The sequence below is a fragment of the Cydia splendana genome, chromosome 26 (assembly GCF_910591565.1).
Source record: "Cydia splendana chromosome 26, ilCydSple1.2, whole genome shotgun sequence".
Classification (NCBI taxonomy): Eukaryota; Metazoa; Arthropoda; class Insecta; order Lepidoptera; family Tortricidae; genus Cydia; species Cydia splendana.
Window position 1 is genome coordinate 10,184,084 of NC_085985.1, and position 25,346 is coordinate 10,209,429.

General features: G+C 43.1%; 1 protein-coding gene across 1 annotated transcript in view; it reads left to right on the forward strand.

The window, feature by feature from the left end:
- Positions 1-2,036: 2,036 nt before the first annotated feature.
- The window catches only part of LOC134803416 (spectrin beta chain, non-erythrocytic 2), a 170,653-nt gene continuing 147,343 nt past the window's right edge, over positions 2,037-25,346 (forward strand). Inside the window, exons 1-4 of the mRNA XM_063776235.1 lie at positions 2,037-2,124; positions 17,546-17,671; positions 18,609-18,781; positions 20,992-21,159. Of these exons, the coding sequence (XP_063632305.1) occupies positions 17,605-17,671; positions 18,609-18,781; positions 20,992-21,159 (408 nt within the window). The 5' untranslated portion in view covers positions 2,037-2,124; positions 17,546-17,604. The remainder of the gene's footprint in view (positions 2,125-17,545; positions 17,672-18,608; positions 18,782-20,991; positions 21,160-25,346) is intronic.

The window sequence follows — 25,346 nt, forward strand, 5'->3', positions numbered from 1 at the left end:
AGAATTCTTGTGATAGGTCTTTGAAGCTGTAAAGAACACCAAGCTAATATGATGAAATAGCGCAACCAAAGGAGTAAAACTATTGTTTTTCACCTGAACGATACGAAACCAATGATTTGGCCGACTAGCCGACTAGTCGGCCGACTAATCGGCCATTCGAGCGCCGATTAGTCGGCTAGTCGGCTAGTCGGCCAAATCAATAGTCGGCACATCACTAATGTATACCACGATACACTGGTCGCTGCGCACTCGAGTGGTGGAGCGAATGTAATGCGGTCGGAAAGTGGCGCGGGAGTGAAAACAAAGAAATGATTCAGTTGGCGTTCGAACCAAGGCACTTTCGATATTGTCCTTACACCAAACACATTTTACACCTAGTCGCAAGTTTCGGGCCTGGAATCCGGCCACTAGGGCACCAACTTTTTTAAAGGAAACAACTTTTTTAGGGTTCCGTACCCAAAGGGTAAAACGGGACCCTATTACTAAGACTTCGCTGTCCGTCCGTCCGTCCGTCCGTCTGTCTGTCACCAGGATGTATCTCACGAACCGTGATAGCTAGACAGTTGAAATTTTCACAGATGATGTATTTCTGTTGCCGCTATAACAACAAATACTAAAACCAGAATAAAATAAAAATTTAAATGGGGCTCCCATACAACAAACGTGATTTTTGACCAAAGTTAAGCAACGTCGGGAGTGGTCAGTACTTGGATGGGTGACCGTTTTCTTTCTTGTGCTTTTTTTTCGTTTTTTTTTGCATTATGGTACGGAACCCTTCGTGCGCGAGGCCGACTCGCACTTGCCCGGTTTTTTTAAAGAAACAACAAGTTTATTTAAACTGAAACAAGGAACAAAAAATACATATATGAAGAGAGTTGGTTGGTAGTGGTGGGTTAGGGCTAGACTTTAAGTAAGAAAAGTATTACATAATTATCCTTTATTGCGGGGGTCTCCAAACTTTTTTATTTGAGGGCTATATTGCGCTCAGAAACTTTCGCGCGGGCCACCGGTCTGGTTGCTGCTGTTAGGGCTGAACCCCTGGAGCCTGGCTCTTCGCTTTGGGTGTCGGCGGGCTGAATTGTAACGCGTCGCGGGCCGGGGTTTGAATCCCCTGCTTTATTGCACCATAAAGCTAAAAAAAATAAAAATGTAACTTTATATTTTTAATTAAGATCGAATATCCAATAATCATAAATTTTGATATGTGGCCGCACAACAGGCAGCTAGGCGACGCTGATAAACTAAATTCTCCTTCAGCCGGCGTATTATATCTTCAGCTTTATCCATCTTTAATATCCACGTGATAAAATAACTGTCACTTTTTAACACGGCGGGATAGAAAGTGACGGATACCGTTTTATCACGTTGTCACGTAGACAAGAATGACCATCATATCCGCACTGGTGTGTTGGAGTCAGTCGCGCGCGCAGCATTCCGGTCGGCTCATTACCGTTTTCGCGCATTTCACGCGGAACGCTATTACGCCGGACAAGCGTGAGTCGGTTCTTCGTTTTCTGTCATATATAGGTAAAGAACTATATTGTGTATTTTTTTTTAATTTTAGCTCCAGTAGTTTCGGAGCTAAGGGGGGGGGGGGGGGGGGGGGGGTTGGTCGGATAGACAGATAGACAGACGCACGAATGAGCCTACTTTTAAGGGTTCTTTTTTTCCTTTTTGAGGTACGGAACCCTAAAAATTGTTACAAACATTTTACTCAACAGCCACTCCATATAAAATAAAAACGACCATGTGCGAGTCGGACTCGCCCACCGAGGGTTCCGTACTTTTTATTATTTGTTGTTATATAAAAATTGTATATGCTGCTACATATATGTAAAATTGGCTAACTTAATCGTTTTAAAATGTACCGCGGGGTCCCCAACCCTCTCCCAATTATCTCGTGTATGACGGAAACGATGCGTCAGGCTTCAGTCCGCCCCCGACCTCCGGCGCGCGCGCATGTACACTGTTAATACGTCAGTATTACTGATTAATTCATAATAGTGCCGTTAATACGTCAGTATTACTGATTAAGATATGATAGTGCTGTCAATACGTCAGTATTACTGATCAAGTTATAATAGTGCCGTCAGTACGTCAGTTATTGATATTGTGTTGTTTAAGGTGATGTGAAAAGGTGATAAGCATATGTAGTGTAGTGATATTGCCAAATAAAAGAATCATTCCGGAAATTTGAATGTTCACCTCTGTTATAGTTTTATGAATATGTGACGTTATAAATGAAAAGGGACCTTATTGTCGATGGCGCTTATGCCATTATTGACGAAGCTCCGATATGAAATACAATGCCGCGCGACGCTGCGCCATCGACAATAAGGTCCCTTTTCATAGATAATGCCCCATATGTTTAAAAAACCGGACAAGTGCGAGTCGGACTCGCCCACCGAGGGTTCCGTACTTTTTAGTATTTGTTGTTATAGCGGCAACAGAAATACATCATCTGTAAAAATTTCAACTGCCTAGCTATCACGGTTCGTGAGATACAGCCTGGTGACAGACGGACGGACGGACAGCGGAGTCTTAGTAATAGGGTCCCGTTTTACCCTTTGGGTACGGAACCCTAAAAGTAGCGTTATATTTGTGAATTTTGCCTCGTGTTCGTCTAATCGAAATAATAGGATATTTACTTGCAAAGTAACCTGTTTTCATTGCGCTAGTCCTGTTTTAGATGGATAGGTATAATATACCTATTTATTATCACGTTATAATAATATATGGACTATGGTCACGTTTGCCATCTTTTTATACCACGTCGGTTAAAAAAAAGCGTACCTACATTTTGGCACTCAATGTAGCCTATGGATGCTGGAAACTCCAGGGCCGTCACATTCGTGTTTAAAAATAATTATTCGAAGAACACCTTAAATAAATCAGGAGTTGATTCTAAATTCACATAATTAGAAAAAATCATATAATTATTTATAATTTTATATCAATTGATATCAACATGATACATAGATAAAGTTTTATCTTTGCTTCACTTTACTTTTGTGTTTTAAACTCTGACAACATTAACAAGAGTCAGTCTGCACTATTCTACACCTAATTTCACACAGATTTTGCAGCAACAAAGTGTAGTAGCGCCATTATATACTTCATATTTTCATAGGCATTTGACATTTAAAAGACGCGAGACGTTAACTTAATATAATTACAGATGCAGTGCCTAATTCTTTTCCATCGTATTTTCACGGAAATGTACAAAAAGTCTCGGTACAAAAAGTACTGAAGTAGCATGCTGCATGACAAATACGAACGTGTCCGAGAAAATACGATGGAAAACAATTATGTATTACATCTGAAACTAAAGTTATACCTACATACGTGACGTGACAAACATACGGCAAAATTCTTCACACGTTTTCGTACACATACTTCATACGTTTACGCGTATGAAATAGTAAGCATATTGCGAAAATTTTAGACAACGTTATATCCTCCTAAGGCCCAAGGTCCTAAATATGGTACCTCTTCAGTTCGATGAAATTTGAATCCTATTCAATTGGAACAGAGTCGCTTTTGCTTTGTTTAGTAAAATTTTCCAACAACGTAAAATGAACTCTATTTCCTACACTATAGGTTCAGATTTCAATGGCAAATTTTGGATATATAAGGTCGTTAACATTCAAATGTTTCTTGCAATATTTCACAATACGCACGTTTACATACGTAAAGCATTTTAAAATGGAATTTACGTGTGATGATCTTGAATAAGCAGTTTGCAAGTCTTTAAGATCTAGTTTATGAGGATTCGCTGTGCTTAATAGGCTAATAGATATGAATCTATTGGTATTTATGAACTCAGCGAATGCTCAGGAGCTATATGTGACGTTATCTATGAAAAGGGACCTTTTTTGTCGATGGCGCTTACGCCATTATTAACGATGCTCCGATATAAATACAATGCCGCGCGACGCTGTGCGGCGTAAGCGCCATCGACAATAAGGTCCCTTTTCATAGATAATGCCCCATATATTAATAGAAAAAGGAAACTACATTACATATGCTTTATGCGGATAAATTGTGAAGTCATACAGTGTGTATAAGTGTCCAGTGAGTGAGTGTTGTGTCTTCGTCTGTAACGGCTTTCGCCGCATTGCAGCTGATCTCTCTCTTACACCTTTGCCAAGTCTAAAACCCTGTTAGGACGTATACAGCGACAAAATGTACCTATATGGACAAACTCTTCTTACACTTTTGACTTCAAAAAACAGTCCACATGACTGGCACTTATCTGTAACTGTAAGCGTAAATTACTGCATCTTATGTTCACTTTCAATAGCCTGCTACGATCGCTACAAAATATGAGAAAATACGTTATATTAATAAAATGGCTGCTTCGTTTCTGGGCTAGCAATTTCGGATACTTACACTAAAAAGAACTTATTTCCAAGGTTATTTTAAGCTTAAACCATACCTATAGCCAAACTGGAACAGGTCGAAAACTAGTTATTCTCAAGGCCACGTTTATCCCATTATTATCTCATAAAAACGCCAATGACCGCCGGGTACCGCATGTGATTATTGAAAAAATTCGGCCGTTAGTCATCCCGGAAGTTACTTACTTTAGTTTTAGAAGTACCGACTTGAATAGACTTATTTTTTTTATTAGCCTATGTGTGTGTCCCACTGCTGGGCAAAGGCCTCCCCTCTTCCTTTCCAACCCTCCCTGTACTGAGCAAGATCCCGCCAATCCCGCTGGAATGCATCCAGGTCGTCTCGCCATCTCTTTCTCGGTCTGCCTCTGCCTCGACTACCCTGGGGATGCCAGCTAGTGGCTATTTTGGCCCATCTGTCATCATGCATCCGGCAGACATGTCCAGCCCAGTCCCACTTTAGCCTGGCGGTCTTCACCCCAACATCGACGATTCGGGTTTTGGAGCGAAGCTCTGTGTTCCTCACCCTGTCGGATCTTCGGACACCCAGGATACTTCGCTCCATTGCCCTTTAGCAAACCTTGAGCCTTTGAATAGAGTTATTGAAACTAAATTAGGTTATCTGTGAATTCTAAATTGTGGGATTTACAATTATGAATTGTTTGTTTTTCTTACACTTTTACTATAAAATTACTTTAGGTCATGGCTTAGGGCCACTTACACCATCCCACTAACCCGGGACAAAGTTTAAAGTTTCAACGTTTTCGTTCTAAAGGTGGTTCGCTTTCCATACAAAAAACAATTGCGTTATATTGAGTAATTACACACTATTAGGCACTACATAAATATGTGCGCAAACTATCTACTTTCTAATGTTTATTTGCGGTAAATTGATAAAACTTTGTTTTATACAGAAATCACGCGAAAAAACGTTTTTTTTTCTCAATGCAATACCAAAATTACGTTTTTTTGCGTAATTTCTGTATAAAACTAAGTTTTACTATCGATTTAGCGCAAATAAACATTTGAAAGTAGACAGATGCGCACATATTTATGTAGTAATAGTGTGTAATTACTTACTTAATATAACGCAATTGTTTTTTGTATGGAAAACGAATCACCTTTTAACGAGTACAGTCGCCATCAGATATATAGGAGCGGCCAAGGTGTTCACAATATCTGAACACGCGCTCTAACGCCCTGACAATAGAGGCGTGTTCCGATATTTGTGAGCACCTTGGCCGCTCCGATATATCTGATGGCGACTGTACATATGTATTTGTTAAATCTTGACTGTTTAGATGAAAACGCGACCTAATCGCGTATACATATTATTGCCATGGATAAAGGTGAATGTATACATATTTATGAACTCGACTGTAAGGAAAAGGGGCCGTCCCCTTTCCCCTTATTTGGTAGGAAATGCAAGCAATGCATCGACAAGTTTCGAGTTATCTTCCAAGTGGGTCGGATAAGATATGAGATGTGACGTCACCGCTTATCTAGTGGAGGATGAGTAGAATGAATGCTACATGCGCACGCGCGCGACCAACGCTGCAAATAAGCTGTTTCGTTATTTATATCCAAAGGCTTATGGGTAAAAAACTTAGCTAAATCCCCTTAGTAGTTGTACCTATTGTATATGTTTAAAACACATTAATATTTTACATAAACAACAATATCTGGGAGACCGAGCTTTGCTCGGAAAAGTCGGAAAACACAAAAAATCAAAAATGCGCGTTTTCCCAGAGATAAGACCTAGCTAGTTCGATTTATCGCCCCCGAAAACCCCCATACTTATAGCAAATTTCATCAAAATCGTTAGAGCCGTTTCCGAGATCCCCGAAATATAAATAAATATACAAGAATTGCTCGTTCAAAGGTATTAGATTACTCCTGTTCAATGTAACTAAAGGCCGAGCCACACCGGCTGCGTGTGCAGCACGTGTGCGTCGACGTAAGCGTAGACGTGCGCAGCACCCCTGTCACACCGGGTGACGCGCACGTCACGCACACGCAGCGCACGCCACGCAGTGTGCTGTACACGTCACGCAAGCGCACGCTGCAGCTCGGTCATGCGTGCAGTAAAATAAAATACTCCTGCGACAGTACATCATGTTATTATACTGTTACTTATACTGAAATAAATGGTATTCTATTTTATTATACTCCTGTTGCAAATGGAAGCAGCTCACCGAATGCGGCCATTGCAATTAGAGGAAAAAATGTCTCATATTTGAATCGAGATAATTCAGAGTACATCATATTATTATTAAGTTCACAATACAACAACCTTCACAGTGTTGCCAACTCGGATTATGAAAAAATGCTAGACTAATGTCTAGATTATGCCAAAATTATGCCAAAGTTTTTTGAAATATGCTAAAAAAAATGCTAAAATGTCACTTGAAAATAGACACTTAAAATAATACTGTGTCTAAAAATATTCAGTAGTAAACACCGTACTTGGTCAGTAGAAAAAGGCGCGAAACTCAAATTTTCTATGGGCTGATAAATTTTCACGCCTACTTTAAATTTGCGCTTTTGATTACTAACGGAAATAGCTTGACAGACTAAAGTTACGACGTATTCTTTGGAATATTTGTGCTATATGTTGTAAATATACATTCGTATTGACGAATATATTAATTAGTTTTTCTTTTATCACTGAATCCATATTAAAAACCAGCACGCGCACCGGCCGAGTTGTAAATAAATACAAGCGAGCTGCGCGTGTACACGCACAGCACCTATGCAGCACCGAGCTGTGCGTGTCCGAACCTGCTCGGTTCGCCCTCTCATAGGGAACGCAGTTAAACACAACGTCATCACTGCACGCAACGAAGCGACGTTGCCGCTCCGCTGCGTGGACGCGTGCACGCAGCACGCAGCCGGTTTGTCTCGTCGGAGCTGCGTTGCGTGCAAGTCACGCGTACGCGCACGTCACGCACACGTCACGCAAGCGGTGTGTCCTCTCTTATGAGTTTTCGTATTCTACAACACAGCGGGACGCGTACGTGCACGTGCACGTCTACGCACACGCATCCGGTGTGGCTTGGCCTTAAGAAATCATGAAAACCAAGTGGAAAAAAATTTAACTGACTGAGAATAACCTACCTATGTGTGTAATACTGTCAAAAACAGTGGGCGTAGAATCAAACCTCGGTTGTGCTGTGCAGTGTGCTGTACACATACATATAATCACGCCTATTTCCCGGAGTAGTAGGCAGAAATCACGGATTTCCACTTGCTACGATCCTGACATACCTCTTTCGCTTCCTTCACTTTCATAACATTCCTCATACACGCTCGCCGGTTTAGGGTGCTCTTGACCTGGCCTTTCTTCAGGATTTCCCCAATCTGATCAGAGAAAGTCCGCTGAGGGTAAACCCCTTCCAACTCCCAGTTCCACATCTCCCTTATACACTCCCTAACTCACTCTGTGTGCTGTATAGAGCTGAAAATAATCGTTCTCAAAATTTATTTCAACATTCGCTCAGGATTATTATCAATTTATCACAGACAAGAGGTAGTGTCTTTTTGATTGAAAGGCCTATGGGTGTAACGTGGTTACAATTAGTAGAATAATAATGTATTTTTTACTCATTTTTTACGAAATTGCACATCTACCAGTTACGTAACCACAAATTACTTTCAACAGTTGTTCCCCAAATTAACCAATTAGATAACAAGAGGTGAATAGTGTCAAAACAATAACGATAACGATTAGTTGATGAACCGACACACAGACGTACCTAGTGAATCATTGTCAGGAATGTCAGATTTGTCATGCGGAAGTATGATGCGGTTTTTCTGTTTGCTATTTGCGGATGTGAATTTAATTATTAACATTGACTTAGAAGCTATAAATATAGGAGAGATACAATTCTAAGAAAAATGGTAAAGTCTGATGTAGATGCGCTTACCGGCTCCGTACATTATGCGGTAATCATTGACGTATAATATCTAAGGACTGGCCTAGCGGGCAATAAGAATGGGGCATGAATGGGGCCAGTACAGCGGTGTGACACCGCTACAACGCGATTGGTTGATGAGTTCGCATCACGCGCGCGATTAGTCGCAACTAATTAATTATACTGCACGATTGGCTCAAATTCGTGAGTGACACCGCTGACCTAGTACCATTTTTAGTGCCCGTAAGGCCCGTCCTTAGATTCTTTCCTTCTTAGTCGTGCACTCTTGGCAGAGTGGTCGTGGTCATGTCACGGTCGATTTCTGCGCCACCGCAGCTCTTGCGATCCGTCGCCATGTGGCTCTGTTTTTGGTGGAGTGGGAGCAATCGTTGCCTGAATTTCCTGTGATGTCCTTAGATATTATACGTCAATGGCCGTAACTCTGGTTGTCACAACTTGAACCTCGTGTCTGTATGATTAGGTTCCTGGTCGAATTTTTAGTCATATTTTAGCATTTTATTTCGAGAACATTTTTTTCTGCTCTACAGAGCAGCTTCTGTTAATTATAAAGCACAACCGAGGTTCGAACCCCCCCCCAAGTTTTGACCACCACATGCACACACATGAAAGGCCAAACATTATAGCTTGGCACGGCCACAGCACCATGTATTACAGCTGTCAAATTCGCGTTCACCGCCGTTTTTAGACAGACTATAGGTACCTCATCATCTTCCTTGAGTTGTCCCGGCATTTTGCCACGGCTCAATGGAGCTTAGAGTCCGCTTGGCAACTAATCCCAAGAATTGGCGTAGGCACTAGTTTTACGAAAGCGACTGCCATCTGACCCACACAGACTATATTACAGACTAAAACTACCTATTTATAATTATATAAAAGTTATATATTTTTAAAACCTAAGAATATAGTGTTCTCAGATATTTGTATATTTATATATAAGTAATGCGAAAATTTTATATCAGCCAGCAATGTACCTATAGGCATTTTATCAATATTTTGGTTATTTCGTTTAATTGTATATAAATGTGACGTCCTAAGGGTAAAGGTACCTTATGGCGGTTGGCGCTTACGCTATTATTAACGCCGCTATGCGACGTAAGCGCCAGCCGCCATAAGGTATCTTTTGCCGTGGAACGTCACAAATTAATACTATTAAAAAAACATTAATATTAATTCTATAACTACTTAACATTCCTTACGCGCATATTTCAAAAGATTACATACCGATACCAATTAATTTACCTTGAAGGTACAATACCGGTACCGGCGTTTCACTGAAGTTGACGTCATCGAGCGTGAGAATTCTAATGAACACTATCAATGAGGAAGATATACATGTGTGTAATATTAAAAATATATTAATCGCTTTTGAGTTACCTGATTGTGACAAAAAAATATATAAATGTATAAAATTAAACGACCGATAAAGATATCATTAGTTTCTATAAAATTAGTAGCAAATATTAAAATAAATTTGTTAAAATAAATAATGATACTCGTATCTAAAGGTAAAACTCCTCTTTACCTTATGAGTACCTAAGTAGGTATAACCAAGTTCCGTAGGTTCATAATTAATTAATTATAATATATATACAGTGGTACTACTAAACGAAATTAATAACTAGCTTAAATTATGAAATTACTTACAATAAAATTAAAAACGAATCTAAATTAATATACATCTACATGGCGCAGCATTCCCTCGCTGAATGGCAATATTTATGCGCTGCAACAGAAAGCTGCCAGCTCTCTGGTCATTATCAAATAAAGTACATAATTATAGATGGTCAAGCAGATCTTGTCAGTAGAAAAAGGCGGCAAATTTGAACAATGTAGGCGCGAAGGGATATCGTCTCATAGAAAATTTTAATTTCGCGCCTTTTTCTACTGACAAGATTTGCTTGACCATCTATTTATTATAATTTGATTAAAATCCTATTATGAAAGAAAAACAATGTACCTTTTATCTTCTAATTAAAAATAGCAAACCTAAAAAACTCCAAAGTCAAAACAAAGAAATGCTAATATGTATTTTTTCGGCAGTTAACGTTCGCCCGCGCCTCGTGCGCCACAAAAAACCCGCCGACCGTTGCGGCTCGAATTCGGAACGCTGTATGATTCCATGTTTAAATTTAAACCCATACAAGGCTTGTGGCGGCGTGACCTTGGTGCGGGCGTGCGGGCGCAGTTGTAGCGGGCATGAAGTATTTCATACGAACACACTATTAGTAAAACAAGTAGTCATTATCAATAGTAGTTTGTGTTACAATTTACAAGGGATCAAAATGATATATTTCCGTCAAGGGCGTACATTGAATCCTGAATGAAGCGATGGATTCTAAAGTAGAATCCTAAGCGTAATGGGGGATTCAAGTGTTAACTCCCAAGACGAAATAATTTTGATACCGTGTGACACATACTGCTTTTCACATCAACTATGAGGAAATTGTTATGTTCCAAAATATGTATTGACCAAAAAAAATAGTATGCAATAAAGAAAAAGTCGTGCCCTAGAACAGAAAAGTACAACTTTGATCCCTCCTAGCAGGGAAGAAAAGTGCCACTTTGATCCCTCCTAGCGGGGAAGAAAAAGCCCTTTTTAGAATAGGTGATGTGAAAAAGCCTTAGAGCCGGTTGCAATAACTAAAGGTGACGGACTGGCCAACGTTACTCGACAGTGAACATCCCATAAAATAAAATTTAGCGAACACTTTAACGGTGACAGGCGGTTTGGTGCAAACCCTAAATCTGAACCCCTATGCCCTGTTTATGAAAAGCTTGTAACTTGTAATACAAGTGGAAGTCCCTTTCTAACAAAATATGTCAAAAAGGGACTTCCACTTGTATTACAAGTTACAAACTTTTGATAAACATGGCACAGTACCCGTAGTGTAAATTTTATTCGATAGAGTGACGTGACCTACGCGTTTACTTGCATTAAGTCTAATTTTATATGTTTCACGCTATCGAATGAAAACACTAGTGCCATGTTTATCAAAAGTTTGTAACTTGCATTGTAATACAAGGGGAAGTCCCTTTTTGACATCTTTTGTTAGAAAGGGACTTCCACTTGTATTACAAGTTACAAGCTTCTGATAAACAGGGCACTGTCTCCCGCTGTGAGTGGCGCCGCGCCGGCTGCCGAGGTCGTTGAGAACGTTGATATGTGGACGTTGTGGTTGCGACTACGACGACGTGAACAACGCCATTCATGAGCACGCTCGCTCGGTTGGACACTTGCCTCTAGGGTTTCTGCTCGAGATTTCTCGAGGCGAGAAATCTCGAGAAATTTGTCCTGTGTTGAAACGGGAAAAAAAAGTCAATGCCTCGAGAACTCGAGAAATTGTGATAAGTAATAACAAATCAAGCATATAACACGTGATGTGGCTATAGTCTATAGTGTATTTCTTTAGGTAGGTACTTAAATAAATAGATGCAAACAATCTTTTTATTACAATTTCAGTAGTTGCCTCCCCTGAGATTACTTTACCTAAAGCTTATTAATTGCGAAATTTCTAACGATTTTTGTCCCAAGTTTAGCTGACCTTAGTTTAATAAGTCTAATGTACGAAACCATGGTCCGACTGTTTCTTTAAAAAAAAAAACATTTCCTTCACAACTAAAATAGACGGAGCCCCGCTTCTATTTCTGGGTGGTTTGCCCTTCGGGCATGTGAAGCTACCTAACCTACCTACGTACCTATACGATTTTTTCCCCAAAGTGTAATGTTTTCACGGACGTCACACTATATCAATAGGTTAGGTTCGTTAGGTTCAGATGCCCGAAGGGCAAACCGGCCAGAAATAGGAGTCCCGCGTTGCGGGGCTTCGTCGACTCAGGGTAAAAAGGAAACGTTCTCGGAAATATTGAGTTTCAAAGTATGTACTGTCTTTAATCTTTTATACGTAGCTATTTTGAGCACTAGACATATTGACTTTCAAAGTTCTGTCATTAGGCTTTTTGAACGTAGCTATTTTGAGCACTAAAATTAAGAACCGTACACGCATTGCCCTTAATTTTTCATTCGCATTCATAAAGCCTCTACATGTGCTCACTTTTATGTATATTCGACCTTATATCAAACGGTCTAAGGATCAATATCGAGTAACCTAACCGTTACTGGGGCTAACAGCTCTATTCAACCTTATTTCAAGTGAGTAAGGTTTATTATCGCCTGCACCGGCGCACGCGCATTGCATAACGGACGCGATCGCTAATTACGAAGATAAGGGAAGCATAGTTAGCCCATTTTGATCGGACGAACATACTAATACACATACCTTAGAAAATAATTTTATATAAATAAAAAAGGTTGTCAGGAAGAGATCGCTCTTAAGCGATAAGACCGCCTGTTGTTACCTCTATTGTCTTTCTCTACTGTCTTATGTTACTGTACATATTTTATTGTAAACTACGAGTATGTGAGGTGTGCAATATACACTACTCTTATTGTATTGTATATATATAAATATCTGAGGACATCTTACACAGATCAGCCTAGCCCCAAACTAAGCAAAACTTGTACCTAGGTACTATGGGTGCTAGGCGACGATATACTTACTTATATAGATAAATACATACTTATATATATAGAAAATACCCATGACTCACGAACAAATATTTGTGTTCATCACACAAATAAATGCCCTTACCGGGATTCGAACCCAGGACCGTCGGCTTCACAGGCAGGGTCACTACCCACTAGGCCAGACCGGTCTTTAATTTGTAAATCACATAAAAATTGAAAAAAGAATTAAGGTAAACGTACTGGTGCTCGACGCGGTCCCAGTACATGCCATCTTAAAACTTAAGTCATGGTCAATAGAGGTGACAGCAAGGTGTCATCTAACGGGCATTAGCGTCAAAAAAACTTCAAAACTTCAACATTTATTCAGCAAATAGGCCACAAGGGCACTTTTAACACGTCAACATTGAATTTACATACTAGCAAAAATAATAACAATACATCAACAATTTTATAAAATACAACTAACTGCAACTACGAATTCAAACTAACGTATTACAATTACTTAGAGATGAATATGATCTCTTAATGTCGAATTACAAAAAGCTGTAATAATAATATAAAAATAATACAGATACAAAAACACAAAAAAAAACAAAAAATTAGCATGATGAGCACTAGTACTTTTACCTTAATTATAGCTTATAGCATAAAAAACAACGGGTTACACTCCGGGAGTGCCGACAGAAGTGAAAACTCAATGACATTGTAACAGTTTTTCGATCAGGTCACGTGTCCGTCTTACGTCTTACAAATCTTACGGTCACGTGACCTGTCGCGAGTTTAAAATTTTTTCCTTATCACAAAAAGTGCACAGCGCCGCTAAAGAAGTTTTCACTTCAAAAAAACCTGGAGTGCTCCGAGGAATTGTTCGGATTAATCCCTGCCGCTTCTTTTCGCCATCGCCCTACGCGACAACATTACCATCTTCATCACTTGGATGGTTGGCAGTCCTCAACTGTGCGTTTCTCCAGAAACTTCCTGCCTCGCACAGCCAAACTGTGGAATGAACTGTCGCCAGCGGTATTTCCGGACCGATACGACCTACAAACCTTCAAGAAAAGAGCGTACTCCCATCTTAAAGGCCGGCAACGCGCTTGCAACCCTTCTGGTGTTGCGGGTGTCCATGGGCGGCGGTAATCGCTTACCATCAGGTGATGCGTCTGCTCGTTTGCCTCCTATTTCATAATAATAAAAAAAAAAAAAAAAACATTAGCATGTCGAGCACTAGTACGTTTACTTTAATTATAGCATAAAAACTCATGCATGCTGTTTAAAGTCGAAGGTACGAACTGATATATATTTATGTAGGTAATAGATAGTGTATTTACTTAAGGCGAGGCACTCCTTATCAGCACAAATACGCGTATATGTAAATGATAACAAACACTCCGTAGTACACACGGACTCTGACATTAATGAGTGTGGAATAAACTGTTTTTATATATCTACATACTTTTATACGAGTATGACTACCGGTCTGGCCTAGTGGGTTATAAAAAACTAATAATAATTCAGCCCGCAGGGCAGCTTGTGGCGAGCTGTTGGGGAGTAACGACCCCACGGACCCGAGTGCTCCCGAGAGTCGGTCAGGGTCTCCGTCTCCGGCGTGTCTTCGTCGGTCGGAGTGGACCCCAAGGGGACCCGCAAGACTCTCAGCTCCGGCTTACCTTCATTGGCCGTCCAGAGAGGAGTCGCTAGAGCTATATGCTCCAGGGGTGGAAGTGAAAGATGCATAAGACGCGAGTTGGCACAGTGTCTGGTAACAGCCACTGGGTAGAAAGCGGCGCACACCTCTCGACACCCCTGAGCCGCTCACACCGGTGTTGCTCCTGGTCGTCTTTACGACGGCAGTTTCAGGGGCCCATCTAGTCAGCGGCGAGTCACCGCCTGCCTCGATGACGGTGTTAACATTGTTATGGCAGGTGTCCGGACCTCTTTTACAATAGCCCAGTCTCATTGTCCACCCAAACATCAATCCATAGGCCGGCGTACTGTTCACTTTTTCTACAATAGTCCCAATGCCTGCTGAGACCGGTTCATGGGTGTCTATTGTTGCGCCTGTGAACGGGTTCCAGCAGGCGTTCTACATGACATTAAAGCTCTCCAAAGGGCCTCTACGTGTTGGATCTATATCCCCACGCAAGCCTATCAAAAGACCGGGATTTATAGGCCCGTGTTATCTAAGGAGATACAAATAATAATTCAGCCTATATACGTCCCACATCTGGGCACAGACTTCCTCTCATGCGCGGGAGGGCTTGGACTATAGTCTCCACGCTAGCCCAATGCGGATTGGGGACTTCACATACACCTTTGAATTTCTTCGCAGGTGTATGCAGGTTTCCTCACGATGTTTTCTTTCACCGAAAAGCTAGTGGAAAATGTCAAATGATATTTCGTACATAAGTTCCGAAAAACTCATTGGTACCAGCCAGGATTTGAACCCGCGACCTCCGGATTGAAAGTCGGACGTCATATCCACTCGGCCACCACCGCTTAGGACTTATTATATCGCCACATTTTCAAGATATATCGCTCAGTATATTTCGTCTTATCTCACAACGTAGGTGCTAGACAGAGAGCGATATATATTTTGGTATCGTTGGTGCGTGTGGTGTTTAGCGATACTCTAAGCCAGGGGTCTCCAAACCCCGGCCCGCAGGCCAAATCCGGCCATACGCGTTCCAATCCTGCCCGCCGACACCCAAAGCGAGTGCCCACAGCTCCCGCGGGCCGGACATTAGGCTGGAGCCTTAGGGTTCAGCATTCATTGAGAGTGGAACCCTTGCAGTCTAAGCTAAGATATCTGTCGGTATCTGCCGATATATTATCGCTGCGTCTGTGACGAGCCTAGCTGCCCGATTCGAACTTTAAGATACGTCAATTAATAGATCTAGAAACGATATGGATTAGATGTGTCAGTGTCGAAAGTGATGTTTTTGTTTGAAGTAAAGTCACATTTGACACTGACATATCTAATCCATATCCGTTCTAGATCTATTAAGTGACATATCTTAAGAGCCAACGGGAGTGGTCATTTCTCCATACAAACGTACTCCTCGTTTTCCTCCGTGGTTTTTGAAGCTAGAGCAATGACTTTTTCAACACAGATTAATATTGTCAATGTCTGTGTCGGACCGTTTTGCTTTTTTTTATATTTTTGTTTTTTAAGGCGCTAGAGCCCTTCTAAATTGGCCAAAATGGCCTAATTGACTATGCCGCAATGAGAGGAGTGGCATTCAAAACTGATATCAATTAGCCAAAAAAGCAAAACGGTCCGACACAGATAATTTCATAATCATTTAGATTTCCAAATTTGGTTACGATTGGTTAAGTTTTGGAGGAGGAAACAGAGGAGTACGAAACCTCGATTTTTGAGATTTTTACGCAGGATTTTTCGCCTTGTCCTTAAATCGCACTACTTTTAGGTGCCGCTTCCGTTAGCGAGACGGGTATATTTACCTAAAATATTTAAAACTCAGCTCCTGTTTCGTCTTAAAGTTCGAATCGGGCCATAGCCTTCTTGTTGGCTTCGCTGTAGGCTTAGTAGAACGATTCGAAAATATTTTAGATTTTCGTTTGTTGACATAATATTGAAACAGGATGAAATAAACTTGAAATACCTAAATAAATTGAGCATTGTGCAAAAACCAGTTCATCGACCTGCATTAGCCACCATACTTGCTTATTCTGCGTTTGCGCATACTACCGTCGTCTGGACTGTTGATTGACAGATCTTAAACCTTATTTCCAAGGGCATAAGGCCCACCTATGGTCCGTTTATAATGTTAGCACTACAAGTTTGTTTTGAATTGTTTGAGCATCCCAAATTATGTTGACTGAGAGACGCTTGGCTACTCAAACCTGTACATAAACGTAGGTTTATGTTGTACAAATATATTAATATATACAATAACACCGTGTTTAACATATTCGATTCGTTGTGCCAAAGTATAGAGTGTATAGAGACGGATTGTAAAGTAAATTATGTAGCCACTGTAAATTTACTGCCATCATTCGACAGAAGATTGAAACTGTTAGAACGTCATTTGACTTTGATCCTAGGTTATTCTTTAATTGATACGGTGTTAACTTATTAAATATCGATATTAAGGCCATCTACCTCGCCATCGGCACATTACGTGGGCACAACACAAAAGCAACAATTATGAAGCGTACTCATACTACTGACCATGATTATACCTTGCTGCATGGTAATAAGATCTACATGTGTTCAAAACGTTTTGATTTTACACGTGTGGTCATCGCCACGGTCGCTGGATCGGTGCTTTACCTAACTGTACCACCATCGACGTTCAATGACCAATTATGAATCTTATTACAATGGTTTAAGGTCGAACATGGTCAAATGTGTTGTTGTGGGTCGAAGCTAGTATGCAAACTCGGCACGGTAAAAACGGTCAGTTATAAATTTATAATAGACAGGCGATAAAAAGATATGGTTTTCTAGTAGTACTTAAATACCTCGTAATAGTATTAGGTTAGGGAAAATCAAACGCTTTAATTCTTTTTAAACTACAGTGGTGTCATTCTATGAAAAAATTCGTACTACGTGACCATTTTTCAAAGCTTTTGAGTATACTTAGACTTATCTTATTTGACAGAAAAGACTTACAACTTGGCAAGAAGTATAAAAGAGAGATCTAACTTTTCAATCTACTGTACAGATAGGAAACCAAAGATTTAGTTAAGTGTAGTGTAGTGTACAAATGATCGAGGCACTGAGATGCAGCGCCCCCTGAGCAACGTCAGCGTGCAGTCCTACCAGGACTATCAGCCCACCAGGAAATATGGTATGTTTCCACACCTACAGACGTGCAACGAGAACTTTCAAATGTCCTCTGATTTTTGAAGTGAAAACTTCTTTAGCGGCGGTGTGCACTTTTTGTGATGGGGAAAAAAATGTTAAACTCGCGACAGGTCACGTGACCGTAAGATTCGTAAGACGTAAGACGGACACGTGACCTGATCGAAAAACTGTTACAATGTCATTGAGTTTTCACTTCTGCCGGCAATCCCGGAGTGCAACCCGTTTTTTTTTTTTTACCAGAAATAAAACTAACGGTTTATCAAATATATATTTAGCATACTTTACAGCCGCGAACGCAAGTGTCGTAACCGGGATGCTGCTTAAAACATCTGACACAAATGATAATTATTTAGCATAGAAGTAGACAGAGACTCAACTGGGCGAATAATTTCTTTGCATATGTAAATTCTTTTAAGTTATGCTAGTATTTATGCTCAATAATAATTTACCATAAAATACATATCTCGTGCTTGAGAGCAGGGATGTTGCGAATATTCGCATCCGCAACCGCGGAACTTCCGCATTATTTTCGACATCCGCATAAAATCGATGCGGAGCTTATATTATGCGGGTGCGGATGTCGAACAAGTCGGTACAGGAACGTCTTAGCGGCGGCGTAAGTGCTAGGTAATTTCGTCATTACCTATAACGAAATCGTCTAGATCTATAAAAGTCAGCCAAGTTACTGTTTATTAAATATAACTCACCTATATTCTTGCTGAAATACTAAACGTTTCATTTTTTTTTTAAATAAAAATGACTAAAAATGTAATATTTGGCGTTTTTAAGCACCTAATCTTGACATCCGCATCCGCGGATGTCAAAACATCTACATCCGTAACATCCCTGCTTGAGAGGAGGCCCGTGCCCAGCAGTGGGACTTATATAGGCAAAATTATTTATTTTGTATATGTTTCCAGGGCCGCAGTATGAGCCAGGCGGCTACGCGGCCGCCGTCCAGCAGCGCAGCAACATGACGCAGCGTGAAGACGCGCTCAAGTTCGAGCAGGGCCGCATCAAGGCCCTACAAGAAGAACGGTTACACATACAGAAGAAAACATTCACCAAATGGATCAACTCGTTTTTACAAAAGGTAAACAAACTCAGCTTACAAACTTTCGTGAAATGGATCAACTCGTTTTTACAAAAGAAAATCTTTCACGAAATGGATCAACTCGTTTTTACAAAAGAAAACTTTCACGAAATGGATCAACTCGTTTTTACAAAAGGTAAACAAACTCAGATTAAGGCCCATTTACATGGTGCGAGTTTCTCGCACGTTTTGGGGCGAGAAATCGTATGACATTATCGTATGCAATAATCGTCAAGCGAGTATAAAAATGTTTACATTCATGCGAGAAATAAAAACTCATGTCATTCAATAGGATCTACTTGATAGGGTTGAAACATACAGACTTTCGCACTAATTTTTAACAAACTGTATCTCAAAAATGGTTAGAAATATAATATTAACGTGATTAGTTAATAAGTGAAGTATAAAGTCCGTAGCCTAAACAATTCCCCGTTTGCGTAAAAGTCCTTCGTTCGGCTCCACCCGACATAATACAGTAATAACAAAGAGAATAGAGCGTATAGAGACGGATTGTCAAAGTAAATTATGTAGCCACTGTAAATTTACTGCCATCTTTCGACAGAACATAAAACTGTTAGAAAGTTATTTGACTTTGATCCTTATTGTTTCACTAATAGGTGTTAACTTATTAAATATTAATACTAACGCCATCTACTCGACTATAGGCCAAAGGTATGGTATGCAATCTTTTCGAGCGATGGCGCCATAACCTTCAGCCTACTGTTGAGTAGATGGCGTTAATATTAATATTTAACAAGTTAACACATATCAGTGAAAGAATAATGATCAAAGTCAAATGACGTTCTAACCGTTTTAATCGACTGTCGAAAGATGGCAGTAAATGTACTGTAGCTACATAATTTATCATGACAGTAACTCTCTGCATAGAGTAATATAAGTAAAGAAAGAGTGATAACTCCATACATCAGTTTTCTTACCAAAACGCGAGTTATTTCGTAGTCGACATTTAGCGTCAATTAGCGGAATTTAGCAGTACTGCTAGTCGACAATTTAAATTCAACTTCTCTTTGGTATTATTACCAGTGATGTTATCATCACTGCCGCCGGCGTTACTCATCCCTTATCTCAGAATGTACGATATTGTAAATAATAATAATAATTGCAAGCTATCTACCTAACTACCTATCTAGTTTCGACGTGACCTGACCTTATGCGGTTGTCGAGATGACTTCATCGCTTCTGCTAACATTTAATCACTAAGTTATTTGTGGCATTATTATCTCAATATCGGGGAGACCGAGCTTTGCTCGGAAAACATATAAAGATTCAAAAATGCGCGTTTTCCCAGAGACAAGACCTGGCTAAGGCTGGCGTCCACTAGACTCGCCGAGTCGAGTCGAAACGCGTAGCCGCAGAAATTAAATTACGAGCAATACGCGCGGAGAGTCGAATCGGCGCGCCGCGGCTATTCGTCAATGGACGCAGTTGCATAGAAAATAAAGGAGGCGAATTATTGCGATTCGATTCGATTCGCCTCGGCGAGTCTAGTGGACGCCAGCCTCTAGATCGACTTTTCGCCCCCGAAAACCCCCATATAGCAAATTTCATCGTAATAAATAAATATACAAGAATTGCTCGTTTAAAGGATATAAGATAATTCTACATTAGTTACGTAAGTTGTTAAAAGTTAAAATTGTCATACAGTTTCGAAAGTACCTACACATTAATTAATGTGTAGAGATGTGACTCATGACAGATTTTAATAATTACTGTATCATAATCATAGTCTAATAAAACATGGTCTTCCATTCCCAGAGTGACACGGGGCTACGTCACAACAACATGGCCGCTATATATAGCGCTATCGCATATTATCATATAGCGCTGTCGCATGATGACGTAAGCCCGTGTCAGTTAGGTGACCTAGAAAAGACGGGAATGGAGTACCAGGCGGAGTATATTATTATACCATGATCATAATCATCTAAAGTGGTCGAAACTGGTAACTGCTTGGAATTAGACTATTAGAAATGCTTTATAGGGTTATGTCGATTAAGAAAATCATGAATAAGGTAGTAGGGGGTAATAAAGGGGGTAGCCAAAAACCAAATATCACTAAGGGGGAGGGGGGATCAAAAAGTAGCCGAAATCACCTCGCGTGGTTGGTGCACAACCCCATAGTAATAGGTTCCCGGTTTTACACCTTTTGGTACGGAACCCCAAAAACTAACAAATCTGTATTCTTCCAGGCCCGCATGGAGGTGGAGGACCTGTTCACGGACCTGGCGGACGGCAGGCGGCTCCTCAAGCTGCTGGAGATCATCAGCGGCGAGCGCCTCCCCCGCCCCAACTCGGGCCGCATGAGGGTGCACAAGATTGAGAACGTGAACAAGAGCCTCAGCTTCCTGCACACTAAGGTGGGTCTCTCTCCGGTGACCACCAGGCGGCTCGAGCTGCTGGGGGTCATCAGCGGCGAGCGCCTCTCCCGCCCCAACTCGGGCCGCATGAGGGTGCACAAGATTGAGAACGTGAACAAGAGCCTCAGCTTCCTGCACACTAAGGTGGGTCTCTCTCCGGTGACCACCAGGCGGCTCCAGCTGCTGGGGGTCATCAGCGGCGAGCGCCTCCCCCGCCCCAACTCGGGCCGCATGAGGGTGCACAAGATTGAGAACGTGAACAAGAGCCTCAGCTTCCTGCACACTAAGGTGGGTCTCTCTCCGGTGACCACCAGGCGGCTCCAGCTGCTGGGGGTCATCAGCGGCGAGCGCCTCCCCCGCCCCAACTCGGGCCGCATGAGGGTGCACAAGATTGAGAACGTGAACAAGAGCCTCAGCTTCCTGCACACTAAGGTGGGTCTCTCTCCGGTGACCACCAGGCGGCTCGAGCTGCTGGGGGTCATCAGCGGCGAGCGCCTCCCCCGCCCCAACTCGGGCCGCATGAGGGTGCACAAGATTGAGAACGTGAACAAGAGCCTCAGCTTCCTGCACACTAAGGTGGGTCTCTCTCCGGTGACCACCAGGCGGCTCGAGCTGCTGGGGGTCATCAGCGGCGAGCGCCTCCCCCGCCCCAACTCGGGCCGCATGAGGGTGCACAAGATTGAGAACGTGAACAAGAGCCTCAGCTTCCTGCACACTAAGGTGGGTCTCTCTCCGGTGACCGCAGGCGGCTCGAGCTGCTGGGGGTCATCAGCGGCGAGCGCCTCCCCCGCCCCAACTCGGGCCGCATGAGGGTGCACAAGATTGAGAACGTGAACAAGAGCCTCAGCTTCCTGCACACTAAGGTGGGTCTCTCTCCGGTGACCACCAGGCGGCTCCAGCTGCTGGGGGTCATCAGCGGCGAGCGCCTCCCCCGCCCCAACTCGGGCCGCATGAGGGTGCAAAAGATTGAGAACGTGAACAAGAGCCTCAGCTTCCTGCACACTAAGGTGGGTCTCTCTCCGGTGACCACCAGGCGGCTCCAGCTGCTGGGGGTCATCAGCGGCGAGCGCCTCCCCCGCCCCAACTCGGGCCGCATGAGGGTGCACAAGATTGAGAACGTGAACAAGAGCCTCAGCTTCCTGCACACTAAGGTGGGTCTCTCTCCGGTGACCACCAGGCGGCTCCAGCTGCTGGGGGTCATCAGCGGCGAGCGCCTCCCCCGCCCCAACTCGGGCCGCATGAGGGTGCACAAGATTGAGAACGTGAACAAGAGCCTCAGCTTCCTGCACACTAAGGTGGGTCTCTCTCCGGTGACCACCAGGCGGCTCCAGCTGCTGGGGGTCATCAGCGGCGAGCGCCTCCCCCGCCCCAACTCGGGCCGCATGAGGGTGCACAAGATTGAGAACGTGAACAAGAGCCTCAGCTTCCTGCACACTAAGGTGGGTCTCTCTCCGGTGACCACCAGGCGGCTCGAGCTGCTGGGGGTCATCAGCGGCGAGCGCCTCTCCCGCCCCAACTCGGGCCGCATGAGGGTGCACAAGATTGAGAACGTGAACAAGAGCCTCAGCTTCCTGCACACTAAGGTGGGTCTCTCTCCGGTGACCACCAGGCGGCTCGAGCTGCTGGGGGTCATCAGCGGCGAGCGCCTCCCCCGCCCCAACTCGGGCCGCATGAGGGTGCACAAGATTGAGAACGTGAACAAGAGCCTCAGCTTCCTGCACACTAAGGTGGGTCTCTCTCCGGTGACCGCCAGGCGGCTCGAGCTGCTGAGGGTCATCAGCGGCGAGCGCCTCCCCCGCCCCAACTCGGGCCGCATGAGGGTGCACAAGATTGAGAACGTGAACAAGAGCCTCAGCTTCCTGCACACTAAGGTGGGTCTCTCTCCGGTGACCACCAGGCGGCTCCAGCTGCTGGGGGTCATCAGCGGCGAGCGCCTCCCCCGCCCCAACTCGGGCCGCATGAGGGTGCACAAGATTGAGAACGTGAACAAGAGCCTCAGCTTCCTGCACACTAAGGTGGGTCTCTCTCCGGTGACCACCAGGCGGCTCCAGCTGCTGGGGGTCATCAGCGGCGAGCGCCTCCCCCGCCCCAACTCGGGCCGCATGAGGGTGCACAAGATTGAGAACGTGAACAAGAGCCTCAGCTTCCTGCACACTAAGGTGGGTCTCTCTCCGGTGACCACCAGGCGGCTCCAGCTGCTGGGGGTCATCAGCGGCGAGCGCCTCCCCCGCCCCAACTCGGGCCGCATGAGGGTGCACAAGATTGAGAACGTGAACAAGAGCCTCAGCTTCCTGCACACTAAGGTGGGTCTCTCTCCGGTGACCGCCAGGCGGCTCCAGCTGCTGGGGGTCATCAGCGGCGAGCGCCTCCCCCGCCCCAACTCGGGCCGCATGAGGGTGCACAAGATTGAGAACGTGAACAAGAGCCTCAGCTTCCTGCACACTAAGGTGGGTCTCTCTCCGGTGACCACCAGGCGGCTCGAGCTGCTGGAGATCATCAGCGGCGAGCGCCTCCCCCGCCCCAACTCGGGCCGCATGAGGGTGCACAAGATTGAGAACGTGAACAAGAGCCTCAGCTTCCTGCACACTAAGGTGGGTCTCTCTCCGGTGACCACCAGGCGGCTCGAGCTGCTGGGGGTCATCAGCGGCGAGCGCCTCCCCCGCCCCAACTCGGGCCGCATGAGGGTGCACAAGATTGAGAACGTGAACAAGAGCCTCAGCTTCCTGCACACTAAGGTGGGTCTCTCTCCGGTGACCACCAGGCGGCTCCACCTGCTGGAGCGACCTGTGGGAGACCTGTTCAGGACCTGGCGGAGCAAGAGACGTTAGTTCCTTAATTAAACACAGATGTCGCTACACGGGTCTCTATTGTTTCCCATAAAGTTTTAAGTCACAATGTATTGTTTGTCCGCATTTTCGTTAGTCATAATTTGGTTTTTCTCAGAAACGCGTAACTTTTCTGGATTGCCATAAAACAAACCTAACCTAACCTATCTATAGGATAACCTTACGAAAATCTTGAACAGTTAACGGTTTCAGAATTATGACTAATGATAATCTGACAATCATTACATTATGACATTCAATAATCACGTCAAACAAATCCGTGTAGCCACATATTCGGTATGATTCAAACGGATAGCGAATGATTTTACTTACTAATCTTGTACTAATGAGTCCGATTGTCTTATGACGTTAAGTCGTTCATCAGCGGTCGCTATCTCGTTATCAGAGACCTTGCGTTGCGCAACGCATTCCTCGATAATTAAACTAGGTAGCTTTAGACATTTGTTACCTTACTGTTAACAGCGTACTAGAGGTAGGCAGAGGATAAGCCGAGAGGGTGTTTAGAATTGGACTAAGTACTGGGGCCTTACCATGATGGTGACTTATACAGCTCCGTCCTTTAGCAATTCAGTTTAGGTCCTAAACAGAAGCGCAATAAGGACATCATGGTAAAGCCGACCACTGATTAACAGTCCGCCGGACGATATCGGCCGGTCAGTTGTTCGGAACTGTCAATTTTTTGTTCTAACTGACAGGCCGATATCGTCCGGCGGCCTGTTAGTCAGTGGTCGGCTTAAGGCCCCAGTTCTGGTTAAGCCTGCCTTTCCATTGCACAACCAGCATTTTCAAGACACAGATACATATCAGCTGGGGCTGAGTATGACCGATTGAGGACCTTGATTTTAGTCAGTACAATTACTGTGACACTATGCGTCATTATTTACACGAAGCGCTACTATTGTATGATGTTCACGGGTTATTTAGTACAGACAGCTGCACAAACACAATATACTGTAGTAGAGGAAACCCTACTGTTGACGTTCTTAGGCTTCCAGGAATGTGGCAAGTGCGAGTCGGGTTTTATTGTACGACTCCTACTGAACACTATGTTGTAAAAGTATTTAAAAAATAAATAAAAATAATTTATTTTCCAAAAAGTTTACACCTTTTTGGAGTTCCGTACCTCAATAAATAAGATAAATAAATAGTTTAGAAGTTATCGTCTCCGAAACTACTGTGTCTAAAATTTAGACTCTAAATGATTGAAATAAATACACAAATACCTAGTTCTTCACCTACAGGAAAACCTGTAAGAAGTCTGCAGTCAAGTTTGAGTCGGACTTAAGACAAAAAAACATTAAAAAAACAACACTGGTGTGGTGTAGGACTCGGCAGATTCCC